This window comes from Mauremys reevesii, linkage group 5, assembly GCF_016161935.1.
Source record: "Mauremys reevesii isolate NIE-2019 linkage group 5, ASM1616193v1, whole genome shotgun sequence".
NCBI classification, from domain to species: domain Eukaryota; kingdom Metazoa; phylum Chordata; order Testudines; family Geoemydidae; genus Mauremys; species Mauremys reevesii.
This window is the reverse complement of record NC_052627.1, coordinates 10,466,785-10,487,204: the sequence shown is the minus strand read 5'-3', so window position 1 is coordinate 10,487,204 and position 20,420 is coordinate 10,466,785. Positions and strand designations below refer to the sequence as shown.

The window sequence follows — 20,420 nt, the reverse complement described above, 5'->3', positions numbered from 1 at the left end:
GATGTTAAATTATAAAGGTCAGTTGAAACTGATTTCTGTGCTGACTACACCCCAGAGCCTGTCTAGTGGGGAGCACTCTGCAGGCGAGACAACATTTTAATATTAACTCAATAATGATTTTAGCCTTTTGCTTGGCATGTATGCTGCTCTTTAGATCTTCAATGTGCTTTACAAACCTCAGTTCAAAATATCCTGATTACCCATTAACTCCAGCCAGAGACAGCAGCTTAATTTTCTGAGATTCGGCTGCCATTATCACAGGAGACTTGTCAGCCTCCTACTCTAATTTATTGAAGTTTTGAGACATTTACTGCATCAATCTGCTGGATGATATTACCACTATAATATAAACAATGCCATACAGTTAATGGATTTCTAAAGTCCTTCCTGTGTTAGAGAGAGAAAAGCTACCTAAGAACCGTGGAAGCAGGAAAAAAAGAACAGAGGAGCAAAGTCTTAATTGCAGCAGCTGTCATCCACACTGAAAACACTGTGCATCACGTAAAGTTTCATGGATTCTCTGGAATGCCTTATCCACGAAGCGACTGGTACAATCCCACCTCCCTTCATTCCATGGGCATTAAGTTAGATATACGCTGTCAGCAGGTTTGACTAACAAACCATAAATAAAACACAAGGCACACAATGCTGTGTAAGACTAGTTTTTTTGAATTTCCAGATACATTTAATATACAGTTGTCAAAACAACTGCAGCTCATATGTCCTCAAGAAGTTATTTTACGCAGTATGGTTTAAAGCCTTGATGCTGGTAAACACCCACTGACATTACCTGCTTCAGACACACTGGCTCCATTAGCACTTACTTTGTTTAACTCCAGAACACAGTTGCTTTGGGAAAAAAAGGCTTATAGCACTTTATAAATTCAGTTACTGAAACATGAACGTTTCTGTTAAAAGACTACATCACACGCTGCTCAGTATCAGTTTTCTTTCTTTTCCCCACCAATAAAAAAGGAACTATTTTAAGCTTTCCACAAAACAAAGATAAGGAGTTTTAACAATACAAAATAACTGTTTCTGATCATGTCACCCGTGACGACTGGGCTGGTAGCATAATCAGCTTAATTTTAAAGCAATCCTCCTTTCTGTCAGTGGGATGAAGATGCCCACCACAAGTGGACTGGCTTTAACTTGAAAAAGTCATTTCTGACACTGCCCTGAAAATGCATTTCAGTAAAATTTCTCTTATTTCTTCCATGTATTTTTTTCAAAGCAGCAATCACTGTCATACTGAAGCTGATGACTGTACTTATTACAGCCCTCACAAGTTGTACCTACTCCCCTCCCCATTAATTAAAATTGAAATCCTCTCTCCCTTCTTTCCCAGACTGTAGGCAAGATCCAAGGTCACTTATTTTTTGCAAGAATTACTTCCATAGTCTAGGTCCATCTCCTGGAAAGGGTCCTGTCTCCTATGTTTATGAGACTCTTCCACTGGTCAACACTGCTCCCACTACAGACTTCTGGGGGACACCACTATTTATCTCTCTCCATTCTGAAAACTGACCCTTTACTCCTACCCTTTGTTTCCTATCTTTTAGCTGGTTATTGAGCTTATTGAGCTCATCCCATGACTGCTTATTTTGCTTAAAAGCCTTCGTTGAGGGCCCTTGGCAAAGGCTTTCTGAAAGTCCAAGTATGCTATATCTGCTGCTGGATCACCCTTCTCCACATGTTTGTTGATCCCCCTCCAAGAATTGTAATAGATTGGTGAGGCATGATTTCCCTTTACAAAAGCCATGTTAACTCTCCCTTAACAAATCTTGTTCATCTATATGTCTGACAACTCTGTTGAAAGGAATTAGTTTCAACTATCAGAGGGGTAGCCGTGTTAGTCTGGATCTATAAAAGCAGCAAAGAGTCCTGTGACACCTTATAGACTAACAGACGTATTGGAGCATGAGCTTTCATGGGTGAATACTCACTTCGTCAGATGCAATTCACCCATGAAAGCTCATGCTCCAATACGTCTGTTAGTCTATAAGGTGCCACAGGATTCTTTGCTAGTTTCAACTAGTTTGCCTGGTACTGAAGTTAGACTTAGCAACCTGTAATTGCAAGGCTCACCTCTGGAGCATTTTTAAACAATTGGAGTCACATTAGCTATCCTCCAGTCATCTGGTACAGAAGCGGATTTAAGTGATAGGTTACATACCACACTTAGTACTTCTGTAATTTTATATCTGAGTTCCTTCAGAACTCTTGGGTGAATACCATCTGGTCCTGACTTATTACTGCTTAATCTATCTATTTGTTCCAAAACCCCCTCTATTGACACCTCAGTGTGGGACAGTTCCTCAGAAAACATGATCTCCTAATCCCCATAACTTAACTAGTGAGGATCTGATGATGTCAGTAATGGGCACTCATTTCTGGAATTCAACAGAATTCTCAATACAAGCCTATTATGGCTGAGAATCCTACCTCTTTTAGGACATGAGGTAAGATGAGTCTCTGGATGTTTCCTATTCCCCTGACAACTGGTACCTTGGCTGGTTGGTACCAGAACCTGGTCTCATTAGGAAAGTGGCGCTGAATGATCTGAACAGGAAAGCAAAGTACTACTCTATAATTTGTGATAAACAATTTCCTCAAATCACTTATTTCAATGATGTCCACATTCTAAGGTGATAGGCAGTTTAGAAATGCATGTAATAAGTATATAGAATAAATTCCAGTTAAATACACAGAGCTTGGTTGTGGTATGCTATATTGCTTTTCGAGGCTGTTCAGTACATGGCTGCATACATGTGGATCAACTGCTTTTATCATTTATGTGATATACACCCACATACTCTATAGTCAAAATACTAAAACTTTTACATGAAAAAGTAATATTATTTCTACAGTGCTTTATAATGAATATAAATCATTTGTCTCCTTATTAAAGCTCACGTTCCGTAGACAAGACAAGAGTACAAGTACACAACTTACTAACAGTTGTGCCCAATGATGGATTCTGGTGTATAAGGGTACCAGGGAGAGGAGGAACAGTTAATCATATTGTACAATCTTTTCAAGAACAAAGTGAAAAATTAACACTGGAAAATAAACAACTTCTGATGTTCCAAAAATCAAAACAAAAAGTTGGTACCTATGGTTCATTTCTAACCATGATATTTCATGTCTCTATTTTTTTTATACCCTGGTTATAACTTCAACCCCATCTTTTTAAAGCAGATGACCAACAAGAATATAAAATCAATTAGAAGTCAACTGTAAAACAAAAATTGACATTGCATGCAAATAGATAATGAATAAATGAATCCGCTTTTGCAGACTGGTTATGTAATATCCTGCAACTCCTTTTAAAACAACATTGCTTTAGAAATCAAATTGCATACAGAGCTATTGTTTGAACTGGATATTTTCATCAGGCTGCTTTTTTTCGTGTTTGTTTGCAGATGGACAGTAGCACCAAAGCATCTCAGAATTCTACTGGAACTATTTAGGACAGTCAGCGTTCACAAGCATGCATTCTACTGCAAATAGCAGACACTAATGGATTTGTTTAGTTCTGAACTTACATGAGTAAAGCAGAGAATGAGTACACAGCTGTCATCCTTCTGTAGGCCCATATACGCTAACAATTTGGATTTAGGGTGTCACCAAATGGATACAAGAAATCTATTCATCGTCTAGTCAGGGAAAAAGGAATCAATGCACCACCAGAAATTAAACTAAACACAACCAGACCTAAAGAAAGCAAGCCATGCTGCTTTACTGGCAGAGAACCATCTTGCTCCCCAACTTTGCAGCTGTAGCAGCTATCAACTAACAACTGGAAACTGCGAGAGCGGAGCCAGGTCTCAGGTGTTCTGGTTCTTGTAACATTCGGGTTAAAACTGGCAAAACCTGAATAACTAGGTTTTTTAAAATCTGGAAAAATTTCAGAGGTTTTCAATAGGAAAAACAAAAATGAAGGGCCCTACCAATCCCACATGTATTTGCATTTTGAAACATATCAGCACTTCCAGTGTTGATAGAAACCTCTTCACAGCTATTTAAGAAGAAAATCCCCCAAAGTACTAAAATCAATACCACCTACACTACACTCAAATGTGAAAGGATGTTATATAGGGGCAGCAATTTCTTAAATATATTCAATTTCTTTAATAAGTGTATGACTATACTAGCATTTCAGCATTCACCCAGTGCATTGAGACCTGAGATCAAAGGAGAAGTGCTTTAACACCCTCCGCAAAAATGCAAATACTTAGCTTAGCTGCCTGCAGTGCCTGAAAATTGGCATTACTTTTAGAAACCTTTTTTTCCTATATTTTAGAAAGAATTGATTAATTACCCAGGAAATTAAAAAGGAATATGTGCCGTATCAACCATCTTTGGCTAATCACATTCCCCCTTTTATGAAGGTCATTTCATAATACAAATTGCCCCAGGGTGGTACAGTGAAGAGGGTAATTTAGGTAAGAATTCTGCACCACCCCAAAACTGCAATAATTCACTAGTTTATCCAAACAACCAGGGAAAGTAATGTAGAAAAGCTTGTTCAAAACGTATTTGAAATCCTTCACTTCTATGGATGGTCTCTAACAAGCCATTGAGAACACGTCAACTCAAAATTGTAGAACATCCTTCTGTACAACGGTGCATCCAGGAGCACTGAGTCCACATTCCAGGATAAACTATTCAACAATGAACTATTCAAAAAGTTAATCACCTGCTAGCTCAGGCTGACTATACCAACATTTCAGCGTTCGGTTTGGTTTTTTGTTTATAACATCAAGGCTACTTACATGTACATAATTAGCTGAAATATGATGGTAAGCAGAGTAAAACCTGTCTTAAGCAACCACGTATGCAAACAATTTTTGTTGATCCTTTAACAGATGTGGGCTCTCTTAACACGGAGAAGAACTGTAGTCAATACACCTGAGGATACTTTGGGGGCAGTCTCAGGCCAAGAGATTGCCCCAAGAAGCAGCACTCTCTTGTTCAGGTTTCACAGCATCATAGCATGATTGGCTAATAAGCTCTACTTGAATTAAAATGTCAGTTTGGTGATTTAAAAAATAAATTATATTGCATAGCTGGATCATAAAAGCCATAGATCAGACACCGTTCAGCCTCCCTCCCAGCCAGGGCAGAGTGGAGGGCAGGACAGACATGCCTTTTTTGTATGAATGAAAATATGGGGTTATGCTGCCACCTGTGGATCAAACTTTGTACTACAACTTTATATAATCATAATTTCAGTACTGGTCCATTCATCATACATTTTTAACGCCTAATTGTCAGACATCATCACGGGATCTCAATTAGTTGTAAACTATCTTCCCCCTACCAGTTAAACAGCTTTTCTCAGGAAACATTACCACCACCCATTGGGAGGGTCAAGTGACCTAATGGTTAATCACTGCTAAAATTTGTGCCTTGTGTCCAATTTGAATTTGTCCAGCTTTAATTTCTAGCTATTGGTTCTTGCTTTGTCTCTCTCTGCTAGATTAAAGAGCTCTTTAGTACTCGGTATTTTCTCCCAGGGAAGGTCACTTCACTGTAATTAAGTCACCTCTCAAGCTTGATAAACCAAACAGACTGAATTTTTCAAGTGTCTCACTGTGAGGCATTTTCTCCAGCCCTTGAATCATTTTTTCTTTCTTCTCTGCACCCTCGCCAACTTTTCAACGTCCCTTTTAAATGTGGACAATGTAAGCAATATTGGTCTCCTCAACGCCTTATACAGAGGTTAAATCAGCTCTCTCCTACTCACGGTCCCTTCTGCTTATATGTCCAAGGATCACATTAGCCCCTTTTGCCACAGCATGGCACTCTGAACTCATGTTGAGTTGCTTATCCACTATAATCATTTTCAGAGTCACTGCTTTCCAGGATACTGTCTCCTATTCCACAGGTAAGGCTTGAATTCCTTGATCCTAGATGTGTAACTCTGCATTAAAATGCATTTAGTTTGAATGGGCACAGCTTACTAAGCCATCCAGATCACTCCATACTGACTGTCCTGCACTGTTCCCTCTGATTTTTTCCATTCATGTGCAGAATGAATTTTGTTATGTGCACCAATATGGAGGTGATGTGTGACACGACCCTGTCACATAACAAAATTCAGGTGGTGGGGGTGGGGCCGAGGGGTTCGAAGTCTGGAAGGGAGCTCAGGGCCAGGGCAGAGGGTTTGGGTGCAGGGGAGTGGGGCTCGGCTGGGGGTGCAGGCTCTGGGGTGCGGCCAAGGGTCGGAGCAGAGGATTGGGGTGCGGGGGGGTGAGGGCTCCGGCTGGGAGTGTGGGCCCTGGGGTGGGGCCAGGGGGATCATAGAATCATAGAATCTCAGGGTTGGAAGGGACCTCAGGAGGTATCTAGTCCAACCCCCTGCTCAAAGCAGGACCGATTCCCAGACAGATTTTTGCCCCAGATCCCTAAATGGCCCCCTCAAGGACTGAACTCACAACCCTGGGTTTAGCAGGCCAACGCTCAAACCACTGAGCTATCCCTCCCCACACCTTAGGGATGAGGGACTCAGGGCCAGGGCAGGGGGTTTGGGTGCGGGGGGGAGGGTGCAGGCTCCGGCTGAGGGTGCGGGCTCTGGGGTGGGGCCTGGGATGAGGGGCTGGGGCAGAGGGTTGGGGTGCGGGGGAGGGTGAGGGCTCTGGCTGGGGGTGCAGGCTCTGGGGTGAGGCCAAGGATGAGGGCTCAGGGCCGGGGCAGAGGGTTTGGGTGTGGGGGGAGGGGTGAGGGCTCCGGCTGGGGGTGCAGGCTCGGGGGTGGGGCCAGGGATGAGGGCTCAGGGCCAGGGCAGAGGTTTTGGGTGTGGGGGGGAGGTGAGGGCTCCAGCTGGGGGTGCAGGCTCTGGGGTGGGGCCAGGGATGAGGGGCTCAGGGCTGGGGCAGAGGGTTAGGGTGTGGGGTGGGGGGGTGAGGGCTCCGGGGTGGGGCCAGGGATGAGGGCTCAGGGCCGGGGCAGAGGGTGGGGGTGTGGGGGGGGAGGTGAGGGCTCCGGTTGGGGGTGCAGGCTCTGGGGTGGGGCCAGGGATGAGGGCCCAGGGCCGGGGCAGAGGGTTTGGGTGTGGGGGAGGTGAGGGCTCCGGTTGGGGGTGCAGGCTCTGGGGTGGGGCCAGGGATGAGGGCCCAGGGCCAGGGATGAGGGTTTGGGTGCAGGGAGGTGAGGGCTCCGGCTGGGGGTGCGGGCTCTGGGGTGGGGCCAGGGATGAGGGGCTCAGGGCCGGGGCAGAGGGTTTGGGTGCAGGGGGGGTGAGGGCTCCGGCTGGGGGTGCAGGCTCTGGGGTGGGGCCAGGGCAGAGGGTTTGGGTTTCTACATTGGGGTCCCTAGTGTAAATGGCCTGCTTGGGTTTTCAGCACTGGGTCATACAGACCTCTTTTGAACAGGAGTAGCTGACACGATGCTCATTCTCAATTAGCGAGCCACCTGCCCTCGGGTTTCCAACATTGCAACTAATGGTGGAGCTGAACAGTGCTAGCAATGGTGGGAAAAGAATTCCCTGTGGTAGGCAAGGCTGAAAGGCCTATATCTTTGCCTGCCAGGCATAGTTTGGGTTGAAAATTTAAAGACAAAAAAAGGAAAACATGGAACTTAAGTCTCAGACTCACTCACCAAAATTTGGAGAGAGCTACAGTTTTCTTATGTCTTAGGTGATGCAACTTCTAAAACTTCTTCCCAGAATAAAGCTATTACTGAAAGTGTAAATGTAGCCTGCAAGGAATCAATCTACAATATGCATTTTCACTTGCTGCATTCTCTTAAAAGATCAATGAATGGCTCACTATACATTTGCTCAACATATTCAACTTTTATTTATTGCTTTAATGGTCCTGTGAATAAATTAAATTCAAAGTTCAGTGTAAAACTGTTTTCATTTCTTCTAACGTAAGATGCTATCTTAGGCACTATTGTACTATATGAATAGCTCCTCTGAAGATAAATTTTCAACATAATTTAATTAATCTTCATCATCTGGTGCAAATCTGACATGTAACCGTTTCTCCTGCTGTACCAGAAGAGACTTGAAGTTGCCAAGAGTAGAACAAATGCTACTTTGGCAATTGCTGCACGCACTGTTATTGCAGCTGTGATGGTCCCAGGATATTAGAGAGACAAGGTGGGTGAATTTCTGTTGGAGAGAGAGACAAGCTATCGAGCTTGCACAGAGCTCTCCTTCGTTATGGCAAGTACATCATCTGAAAGTATCCTCCGCAAAGCCTCACCCTCCCCCGCACCCAAACCTTGTGCGAACGCCTTAGGATACAGTCTGTAATGGCATGACCACACACTACTTTTCCCACAGGACCCTGCCTCATTCAGTGCGCAGAATGGAGACACACTTAGCCACTGGGTTGCACAGCTATTTGCCAGACAGCAAGGGAATCCTGGGCTCAGTTCTGTGTTCTGGAGAGGAGTGTGCTCTAGTAGTTATTGTCCCTTCCGATCCCGGAGTCCCCCACCCCGTCCCTCTTCCCTTATTCTGTCCCCCGCCCTCTGCTCTTCATGCCCAGCTCCTATCCCCCCACCGCACAACTCCTGACTCTGCCCTCTCCTGCCTGTTTTCCCCGCTCCCTCTGCTCACACCCATGTCCCTAGGCCGTGGTTCCCCACTCCACTCTCCTAACAAGATCCAGACTTTGGGGCTCATACTCTGCCCTGTTCTGTTCCCTTTGTGCCTATCAGATGGTGAAAAAGGAGCAGAAGCCATCCACAAGATTTTTGCTGTGGATTACAGAGTAAGTTACTATTTTCAATATAAGAGTTCACTAGTATAGTAGTAGTATTATTTCTTTGCATTGCTGTAATGCATACGAGCCTCAGTCCTGGACCTGAACCCCATTGTGCAAGGTGCTGTACAAGCCCAGAACAACAAGACAGTCCCTATCCCAAAGAGCTTACATTCGAAGTATTCGACCTCTTCCATACGGTGACCCTGTGTTTCCACAGAAAAGCTCTGGGACCCTCCTCCCATCTGGCTATAAGGAAAGAAGGATGGATGTGGCCCTCCTGAAACCTGAGATTTGCTATCCAAGGCTGTGAACCCACCTCATCATCTATTAGGCCAGTTGATTTAACAAAACATGCAATTTGAGATAGACTGGGATTTATTTAGTATTTTGATTCATCGAGGTGTTTTAAGAGACCATAATACCTAAAAATTACTTATGTACAGGTGCTTAAAAAAACCAAATGAAATATACATGCAGATCAATTACAAGTAGAAAAGTTATAAAGAACACACCTACCTTCATCTACTGTAAACTGACAGCTCTTGTCGTTGTAGAAAAGGATTTTTTTCTTATCAGGACGAGTAATAAAGGTGATCTGGTCCCCTAAAGCCTCAAATGGAAAAAAAGAAGTCAAACTACTAGTGTGTATTTCTGGTATTTCCATTTATAAAATGAACATAGTCCAATTTTCTGCTGTGTCAGTTAGCTAGGGAGCAGGGAAAAACCTTTAACATTATGTCTGGTAAGATGAACTCTTACTTTGCAGTGAAATATCAGTTTTGAAGGATTATTGTGGCATTAGATTGGCTTCAAAATATGTTTCTGTACCACTATCAAAATGTGCCAGGGTACTGAATGATGAGTACATTCCTCAGGAGTAAGCCGAGCATCATGGGTGCCTGGCAGAAAAAGGAGACTGAGATACCAATATGATTTTATATGGTTTCTATAAGATCTAGAGCTTATGATTAAGCAGATTCGTGTCTTATGGCTGATATTAAAACTCTAACAGAACTCAATTACAGAGTAGAACTGAGTACAAACTTGGGGTGCTTACATGGGTGTCTATTTTGATAAAAATAATACATCAGATAAAGTACTAAGAAACTGTATAAGACAATGTAACTATCTCATTCTCAGAAATTAAAAACAAACGTAGGAACTTTTAAAAGATTCAGTCTGAGAAGGAAAGGATATTGCAACTTTTCACCCACGGTTCTGCAAGGGACGGTGACCTTCAAACCATTCCCCATCTCAACAGAGTGACCTTCCCCAAACTAATCCTAAGGTGAGACAGCTTTGGATTTGTGCATCACTTTGGAAAATTGTGGCTGGCAGCAAGGAGGCAGGCCATGTAGAGCCACTACTCCTCTTCCATACAGTGGTAAATACCACATTGTCTATCGCTCAGCGAGGGTGTATAAATTACATCTTTGCCCTCTGCTCCAAAGATCGTTGCCCCTGGGATGAATTTGACAACTACCATCCTAATGCACTTTAAATGCTAATGCAAATTTATTCGCTAATCTATTCTCTGCCAGACAAAAATGGCTTGTGCCCAAACTAACAATACATGACTTCATGGATTTTATTAAGCATCCCCAAAGTACTGATTCTTTTCATTGCCTTAGTGTGTTTCACTTGGTACAATTCCAAATTCCCTATCTGACATAAAAAAGTTCTCTGATTGAATCAAATGGTTCCATTTAATTATAGCCATGAGAAGAATGGGATTTTGGGAGCATTTGCCACGATGGATTTTTGCCACATACAAAGAAGCCATATAAGGAAGCTCAACAATATTTTCCCATATCCTCATTACTCTTCAACCTGTCAAATGCTCACTGGTATATAGGATGCAAACATGTGAGACCACGAATGAGGGTGAGGAGAATATGCCAAAACGGAAGACAGTTCAAAGGATGAAGATGATGATATAAGTGGAAAGGACACTGTGACAGGTTCCCCCCGGGGTGCCACTTGGAACTCGGGTACCACTGAGCCCATCTGACCCACCAGCCTGGGCTCCCTTTCTCACTGAGGTGCTGTGATAAGCTCCCACGCTCTCCAAGCCTGCTCTTTCATCAGCATACACACAGGTAGGGACACACCCAGCTGAGCTTCACACAGATGCTGAGATCAGCTCTGAATGGGAAGGCTCAGCTAAGTCACCTCCCAGTTGCTAAGTCACACACCCCCCCTCTGGAGTGTAAACCCAAAATTATACCATCTTGTGCTGCACAGGGAACTGTACAGCGTAAGCTCATAAAACTCACCCCTCTCTCAATCCAGAGAGAGATATGCAACAACTTTCTGCCCCAAGTTATAATTTCTACACACTGTATTTAGACAAAACAAAAACAAATTTATTAACTACAAAAGGATAGATTTTAAGTGATTGTAAGTGACAGCAAACAGATCAAAGCAGATTACCTTTGTAAATAAATAAAAAAGCAAACTGAGCTTAACACACTAGATAGGTAGGATATGAATTAGCAAATTCTCACCCTGAGTGATAAACAGGCTGGCAGATTCTTAAGGCACAAGCTGCTTTGGCTTTCCCAGGTTTTCATACAAAGGCTAAAAATCCCTCCAGCCTGGGACCATCACTTCCCACAGTTCAGACCTTGTCCCTCAGGTGTTTCCTGGTGTGTTGTTGTAGGGAGAGTGAGGTACCATCATGATGTCATTGTCCCCCTTTTTTTATCTTCTTCCCACTTGCTGGAAAACTCTTTTGCTGTGACCTGGGTCAAACAGTTCCCAGTGTGTAGTGCTACCTCTGAGAGTTTTCCATTGTACACAGTTCCTGGGGTAATCCTTGTGCTTGTCCTCAGTAAGTCATCAACATTGTTTGGCCTTTATACTGTTGTACCTGAAAGCTCCTTGTGGGTGTTTTCAACCTCACAACACGTTTCAGTAACAGATACATAGCCAAACTTCATAACTTCCCATACGATGATAGCACGTACAATCCAATGAGATACTAATGTCTAGCAGATCAACTTTTAGAATACCACCTCACAAGGCATACTTTGAACAAAACACAACATAATTACATGATAATGGTGAATATTGGGGTGCCAGGGTGTGTCAGACATTCTGGTCAAATGCTGAATACTGTATTATTAGTGATTTATCCATTTTATATTATTGTGGGCTTGATATGTCACTCGTCAATGTAGTTATGGCAGAACATACAAAATTAGTAGCATTGAAAAAGCTTCAAAAAACCTGGAAAAGACATTTCTATTACATTATGTAGTATTTAGATGACAGGAATGGTTTAATTATATATTATTCTGTAGATTTAGATTTGAAATAGATGTCCTTATGATATCAAAATGCTCCTTTCTGCTTACTAATGAACAATGTGTTAAATGAAAGTCATTTTAATTATGTTTTATTCAAGTCATTATATAAAAAAATCTTCATATTAAGAATTTTTTCAAAAGTTGAATGCTAGCAAAAAAATTCAGGCTTAATTCTACAGCAGAACCGCAGAGTTACGAATGCCATGGGCATGTTTGTAACTCTGAACTGTCCATAACTCTGAACAAAATGTTTTGGTTGGTCCTTTAAAAGTTTACAACAGAACACTGACTTAATGCAGCTTTGAAGCTTTACTATGCAAAAGAAAAATGCTGCTTTTAATCATCTTAATTTAAATGAAACAAGCACAGAAATAGTTTCTTTATTTTGTCAAAAAATTTTTTTTTTAAAACTCTCCCCCCTCCTTTTTATTTTTTAGTAGTTTACATTTAGCACAATGCTTTTTTGGGGGGTCTCTGCTGCTGCCTGGTTGCATACTTCCTGTTTCAAATGAGGTGTGTGGTTGACTGATCAGTTTGTAACTCTGAGATTCTACTGTACTACTAAGCTACTCTGCAGGAAGGCCCACCATAACTTTTTATCATCTGTTGACATAGAGCTATTCAAAGTGCAGGACGAAATTTTGCCCACCCAAAAGGTACCCTATTTTTTTAGGGTTCAGCTCACAGCCTACTGTGGAGGGAAAATTGTTTTAACTACTGACAGTTGATTGTGCAGCAATCCGTACTGACAGAGGCACAAATAAGGTCTTGTAAGAAGCTCAGAGGCCACTGGGCCCTTGAAGAATACAGGAAGTAGATCATCATCCATATTTTTCCATTTGTGTTGCAATGGTGATCCAATGTCTGGTTTACCTATGTGCAAAGGCATCCAAATCTTTGTTTGCTCTTTTGACAGGCCCTTCAAACTGTCCTCACATGCTGGGAGCTTGGCCACTGACCTGTCCTTTCTGATGGCTAGAACTGAGGTGCAAGCAATTCAGGTCTCTGCGAGTCTCCTTTTCTTTCTAGCTCTGGTCATACAACACGGCTACCAACTTCCTTGATGCAGAGATTGTGGCTTGTCAATCACTCTCTGCCAATTTGGCAAGATCTCTGAAGTGGTAAGATCCCTCTGCTTTGGCAACAACAGATTCCTCCCCCCACATAGGAATGACACAAAGTTACATTCTGTTAACATACATACATCAGGAAGTATGTTGAAGGAACCAGGAGTGTACCACAAATTGCATGCATGGGTATAAAATGACACTTGTCAGTTATGCTGGTAATGGCACTTGTTTCAATCCATGTTATCTAGGTGTTCCATTTTTAGAAAGTAGTTAACAACAAGGACTAAAACATCTGCATCAGCTGATCTAATTACTATGGTGCCTAGAATCATAGAACCATAAGGTTAGAAGGGACCACAAGGGTCATTTAGTCTAATCCCTTCCAAGATGCAGGTTCGTTTGACACCAAGAGACCCAAAAGAAGCCACCTGGCACATACAGCATGCAGAAGCATCCTTGTGTCTGCATCTTCTTGAGTACTATACTGTACAGAGGTTCTTCAACACCTCTACCAGTGATGGACTTTGCTACTTCACCACTGGAAAAGCCTCCAGCAAGAACAAATGTGCACTGGAAGTGCTCCCACACTCTCAGGTGCATTTTGAACCATATATTCACACGTGACTGCTTGTTGGATGCCACGTTTAGAATTTTTTTCCATCATCTCTGCATCTTACTAAGTACAGAGCTCCGCGGAACACAATTTCTGGACTGATAGCTGCTGTGATTGTCCCTCCATTGCCAGACATAATTTTGGTCTTCTTGGCCATGTCAACAAATATTTTGATGCCAATTTCTTGACGAGGCTGAAGAAGCTACCTCAACCATCAGAATCAAGTATACCTCTGGCAAATCTCTCCATTTGTTTTTCACCAACATCTGCTATTTTCAGTAGACTCCTGAACATCTGATGTTACATGCAGTCCAGTAGATACGTTGATAAGCACTTCTGGATCTGATTCAGGGTCAAATGGGTTTTGTCACATTGTTAATGACATGGTTGGTAAGAGCTGTAACATGCTCTTCATCCGTCTTCAGTGCAGAGGTAAAACTTGTTTGTTGTCTTTGTCTTCACTATTTTTTATTAGGCCACTTCTTTCTCTCATAACTTTTGCATATTCATAATATGAAGCTGTGTACTGTCATCTCTAATACTAATATTGACCTGTGCATAAGTGTCACTGAATTAAAAATCTAGTTTCTGGAACATTTCAAAGGCTAGTACTGCATGCATAGGCAATTACAAGATAAAACCTTCCACGAGGCAGATGAGATGCTACATTGTATGTATACAAACTTATGAATGGAGAAGCATTAAATTAGGAATTCATGTATATTTATATCGACCCACTATGTAGTACAAACTATGGGCATGCAATCCACTGCTGCTGGTGCACAACCTTCAGTGAGACTCATCTGGTCAGCAAATTTCAATTGAAAATATAGAACACTATTATAATCACTTGTGAAACACTTTGACATTTAAGAATATGTGACGTGAAAACATTTCATGTTAGTACACTGCAAAACGTTGATATTTGCCATTTTTGCCACATGCTAAATAGCTTCATCATTTCTAAAAAAATACTTGCACGAACAAAACCAATAAAATGTTTTTAATACTTTGTCATTTGGTAGCTTTGACCAATAAACACTATATTAAGGTGTTGTATGCAGTGTAGTTGTAGCATGTCAGTCCCAGGATATTAGAGAGACAAGGTGGGTGAGGTAATATCTTTTATTGAACCAACTTCAGCTGATGGGAAAGACAAGCTTTTGAGCCACACAGAAGAAGAGCTCTGTGTAAGCTCAAAAGCTTGTCTCTCTCACCAGCAGAAGTTGATCTAATAAAAGATACTCCCCCACGCACTCTGACTCTCTAATATTAAGGTGTTGAAATTAACTTAAACAGTGAAAATTCATAGTCCTGTTGCAGTGTTTCTGCAACTATGAAAAAATGATACTGTCTCATTTTGGGTACCATTATTTTACCTCGCCTACAGACTTACTGCTCCACTTGCCAGGTCCACATCATAGCTCATCTACATGTACATAACATAAGCTTTCAAATGATATATGGATGTGGGCGTGTATAGGTGTGACAGTCTGTATCCTCATGTTCACCGTTTTTACAAGATTATGATGGATTTTGTACGAAGTATGCCTTGTGAGGTATCACTTGAAAGCTCATAATTTGCTGATAATTCCTGTCCTGGAAAATATGCGTGGAAACATTGTACATAAAGTTTTAAGATTCTACTGTATAACACTACTGAGACATGTTCCAAGTTTAGAAACACAGCCACAAACCAGTTCCTCAGAGACAAAAGGCAAACCAATGCCTCAGCCAGGTGTCAACACAATCAAATGGATTATCACCTGGTTAAGTGGACATTCTTCGGCAGGAAAAAGGGTGCGAGAAAGAAAAACATTTTGGCAAAGAAAGAGCCGGAGGTTCCCTTCCCCACAGACCTTCTGTCTCCTGAACCTCAGCTGGAGAGGATTTTCAAAGAAAAAGAGAACTATAAGAAAGGGGGAACAGATGCCCCAAAATACCCCTCCCTTTCTCTCTGCCCCTGGCATCAACGCCACCTGAAGGACAAGGAAATTAACTCTGAACTGGGGGAGGGGTCCTGGATGAAAGAAATCCAGCCAATAAGACTGCTAAAGCATGTGGTGAAAGAAACCTTTGCTTTGAATTTATTTAGCTTGTTAAATTAGATATTAATTGTGTTTTATCTTTTATTTTCTTGTGACCAATTCTGACTTTTATGCCTCATTACTTGTAATCACTTAAAATCTATCTTTCTGTAATTAAGAGACTTGTTGTATTGTTTTATCTAAACCAGTGTGGGTTTGGGAAACTCCATCTAAGATCAGATTAGTGCATATCATTTACTATTAATGAAATGACAGACTTTACATGAGCTGATATTGTCCATGAGGGTGCTGGGCAGAACAAGAGACACCTTTCTGGGGGGAAGTCTGGGAGTTTGCTGGTGTTGTCCATAGTGTAATTCCTGGGTGGCTGGGAGTGATTTACATACTGGAGGCTGTGCAGGCAGACCAGGAGTGTTGCTCTCACAGAGAAACAGTTTAAGAGGCACCCCAGGTTCAAGAACAGAGGGGACACAGCTGTTCAACAGTCCAGATTGTACCGTGGGTAATGTCACAGTTGGATATGTACCTTAATTTTTTTTTTTTAAAAAAGGTTCTTTTTGGAGTATTGCCATATACCACCCGATCTTGCAATAGTGAAAGCTGTAACAAAGCAAGAATGCAAGAAACTATAAGGAAGCAGCAATGAGACATAGATGGTAGAGAAAAATGAACACCACGTCTGACAACTTTGACAAAGTGAAGATGAGCTGAACAAATTGAAAGGAGCAATGGGATTAAGTGCATAATGTAAAAACAGTGCACAACTAGAGAGTGGGAGACCAAAGAACGTTTATAAATAGCAAACAGAAAAGTTGTGAAAGATGTGATAAGACACCAATTCAGAGCTGGAAAAAAGTCCAGTAAAGGATGCAGTGTGTAAGGGATGCCACAAAACTGGACATTTTGCATTATGATGCAGGTCACCAATTATAGCGAAACCAAGAGAAGAGAAGAGTCAGTTAATAATAAGTTCACACTGGTGAGGGAAAGATCCTCAGTAGAACAGATAACACCTAGGATGAATCTGGATGGATGAAACCTTTAATTTAAAATTGACACTGGAGCAGCAGTTGAGTGCAATTAAAATAATAATAATAATATAAAGTGCTTATATTTTTGCAGGACAGAGCCTGCAAAAATTTAATCAGATTCTACATTACACAGGATGTTTGTGGCAACTTCCGTGGGAAACTGGAGAAAGGAAAAAGTTCTTCAACAAACAGCGGCTGTGACACAAGGGCTTTCATCTTCAGTGTGTTCTGATGTAACAAAGACATCCTGAGCCGGCAAGCACTTTGTCAGGAAGTGAGGCCCTGCAGGAAACTGTTCAGAAGTGAGAATATGCTCTGGAAGACTGAACAGATCCCCCAAAAGACTTGATCTTTAGAATACAGGCAGTATTTATATGTAATTAGTGAGATGACATATCAATATGTAGTTTTAAAGGATCTGAATTTTATTTTGAATTGTTCATTGATTTACATTCTTTGGTAGACAACATTTAACAATTTGAAAGACAGGGAGACGGGGAGTGGAGTTCACCTTGGTCCTCCACTTCCCAGAGAGCACTAGAAAATATTGCAGGAGGAACTTAGTAAAATGGAGGACTTCTGGGTAGGAGGTAATTTTCTATTTCTCTGCTTAAGCACGCTCAGACATTAACTAATCAGTCATCACAGCACTCTTAGGTGGTAGGAGGTAAAGCAGCACTATCCCATTTTATACACAAGGAAACTGAAACAGAGAAGCCATTTGCCCAAGGCCACACAGTGAATCAGTGGCAAAAGTCTCTTGACTCCCAGTATTATGGTCACTCCTCCAGACCACACTGCTCTGATGCCAGAGGTGCTGAATATCCACAGTTCCCACTGATTTCAGCTGCCATCTGTTGAGAGTGCTCAGCACTTCAGAAAATAAGGACCCAGGTGTCTCAAGCAAGGCACCCAGAAAATTATGAACACATAATTAGTGGTCATGTGTGAAGTGTTTGGCATAAGTGATTTGCCCACTAGGCCACAGGAATTCTGTGGCAGAGTCAGGGATGAGTCCAGTTCTCCAGGCGGACACTTCCTATCCTTTCTCTTCCTGCAACCTCCTGCCTTAGTCACTACACCTCTTCCAACTTCTATCTACAAACAAGGTAGGGGTCATACGAACAACTGCTTCATCCACTATACAACCCTGATTCATGCTTAGATCAGGCCCATCCTTTGCAAAGAATGAAGGAAGCTAATAGAGAACAATGCATAATACTGGATTAAGGAACCAGATTAAGCTAAATGAAAATAAACCACTATTAAACTAAAATAGGAGTGTCTACACACAAATTTGCACTGGTTCAGCTGAACCAATTTAAAAACACACTAAGGTAAATGGGTGCAAGTTTGTTTGTAGACAAGGCCTTAGTAACTAATCAGGGGCCTGAGCCTTAAAAAAGCTGATCTGAATTGAGTACTCAATTCCTATTGACCAGGATCAGGCTACGTGGCAATACTAGGGTTGCCAACTCTGACTGAAGCTATTCCAGGAGATTTCCCCCACAACATAACAATGTCATTTTCTTAAAATATCCTATTAAAATCTCCTGGATTGCTTTCAACAGTCACCAGGAGATGGATGCCGATTCTGAGAGACTCAAGGCCCATCCTGGAGGGTTGGCAACCCTACAATAGACAGGCAAAGCTGTGGCATCATTTCTCCATTAATTTACCATCTTGATTTGATATTTTTTTTTACAATTTTTTATTACGTTTTCTAAACAAATACATAATAATTTAGAATTATGAATCATGAGCAAAACTACCATAGTCCAGGATTCTTCCTGAGACTGCTAGTTCTTAAAAAAGATCTTCAAGAATCCTTATTTTTTTTAAAAAAAAGATTAAGATCACATATCAATATTTAAGCAAATGATAAATCATTTATCTACAATTTCCTGAGTTCAAGATTCAATGTTTCTCCTATGAGTGAAGGGAGAAGGGATTTTCAAATATTTAATTTTAACGCATAAGTGCCTTTGTAATATTCAAGTTTACTTTTCTGTAACTTAGTACTTTAATACGGTTTTTATTTTTGCATTGAGTAACACAGGCTTTGCACTTCACTGAGCCAAGTCTGCTTTTGTGAAAGTGAAGCAGTTACTGCTATGACAGTTTACCAGAGAATGGAGATGAGTCATTGCAGTATCTTGAAGTACAATTACAGTATGTGAAAAGATCGCTGATTCAGACATTTTTAAGACCAGAAGGGACCACTGTGAAGTCTGATCTCCTGTATAACACAGGCCCACATGGCTTCCCTGAATTAATTCCTGCATGACATAGAGCAGATCTTTTAGAAAAAATCCTGACTTGATTTTAAAATTTCCAGTGATGGAGAACAACAAATCTTTGTAAATTGTTCCAAAGGTTAATTACTCATGCTGTTAAACATGTGCCCCTTATTTCTAGTCTAAATGTGTCTAGATTCAACTTCCAGCCATTAGGTCTTGGTATAAGACCTGCTAAATTGAAGAGACCTCTATTACCACCTTTCTGTTCCCCATGTAAGTACTTATACATTGTGATTAAGTCACCCCCAGCCTACTCTTTGATAAGACAAATAGATTGAACTGTGAGTCACAAGTGTTACTTACCTTTATGGCTTTCTGTGCATTGGGCAGTCCTTCCTCAATATCTTCCAGAAGGATTCCTCCCAGTCCCCGCTGGTCATGCTTGTCCAAGAGCCTGAGCAGCGCCTTTTTATCTTTCAAATTGTACTTAGGTTTGAAAGCATATTTCCCATCTATAACTTCTATTTTGGGATTGCTGACTAGAGCCTGTAATAGGGACATAAGTTTTAAACTTAAGAAAAAACATGAATGTATATGTATATTTGACTAAACAGACTTGTCATCTGTCAATGATGGCACACCAGCAACATATTGTAGCTGACAATTAACAGGCTCGATTAGGAAGGGGACTTGGGATTCAGGATCTCAGATCCAGCACAGGCAGAATTCATCATGATGGTACTTTTTACTTTACAGAGGAGGGTTAAGCACTATTTATACAATGCACCTTAGGCTGGGAGATCCATAAAGACACTTGTGGCAACTGTTTTAGAAAAAGCTGCACAGCTCCTTTTTGGAAGGAGATTAGAGAAATAAAAATACCAGGGGATACAAAAATATGAATTCATCTGGACATAAAATGCAAACAAACTATTTACCCAACGTATCGCACTGATCTCATATTGAGGTTACAAATGTGAAAGACATTACCCTGGGATGAACAAATCTGTAGTCAGTCTTCCCCAACTGGTGTCAACCGGCACCAGCAGATGCAGAAGAAATTGAGAAGGGCAGACCTCCTGCACAGAAGAACTTTACCCATGATGGCAACTTCAGAGTGAAACTGAACAGGATTTCATGGACAATTGAAATGATAAAGATACGTTCCTGTTTCACAGCCAGTACCACAATGGAAGTTCTTCTGCAAGAGAGAGCAACCCTACTTAGTTTCTTCTGCAGCTGCCAGCCTGACCCTGAAAGGAGAAAGAGAAGAGACACAGAAAGAAGAAAGGAGGGAGAACACACAGTCATCATAAAAAAGTTAACTAACTTTGGTAGCCTGCCAAATTCTCAAGAGATTATGTAAGCCACCAAAGCTTTAAAG

At 41.5% G+C, this 20,420-nt stretch overlaps 1 protein-coding gene across 1 annotated transcript in view; it reads right to left on the bottom strand.

Moving 5' to 3' along the window:
- Positions 1 to 20,420, bottom strand: part of GTF2E2 (general transcription factor IIE subunit 2) — a 48,571-nt gene that overhangs the window by 2,234 nt on the left and 25,917 nt on the right. Inside the window, exons 5-6 of the mRNA XM_039540812.1 lie at positions 19,400 to 19,582; positions 9,240 to 9,333 (exon numbers count right to left, since the gene is read on the bottom strand). Coding sequence (XP_039396746.1) covers positions 9,240 to 9,333; positions 19,400 to 19,582 — 277 coding nt within the window. The remainder of the gene's footprint in view (positions 1 to 9,239; positions 9,334 to 19,399; positions 19,583 to 20,420) is intronic.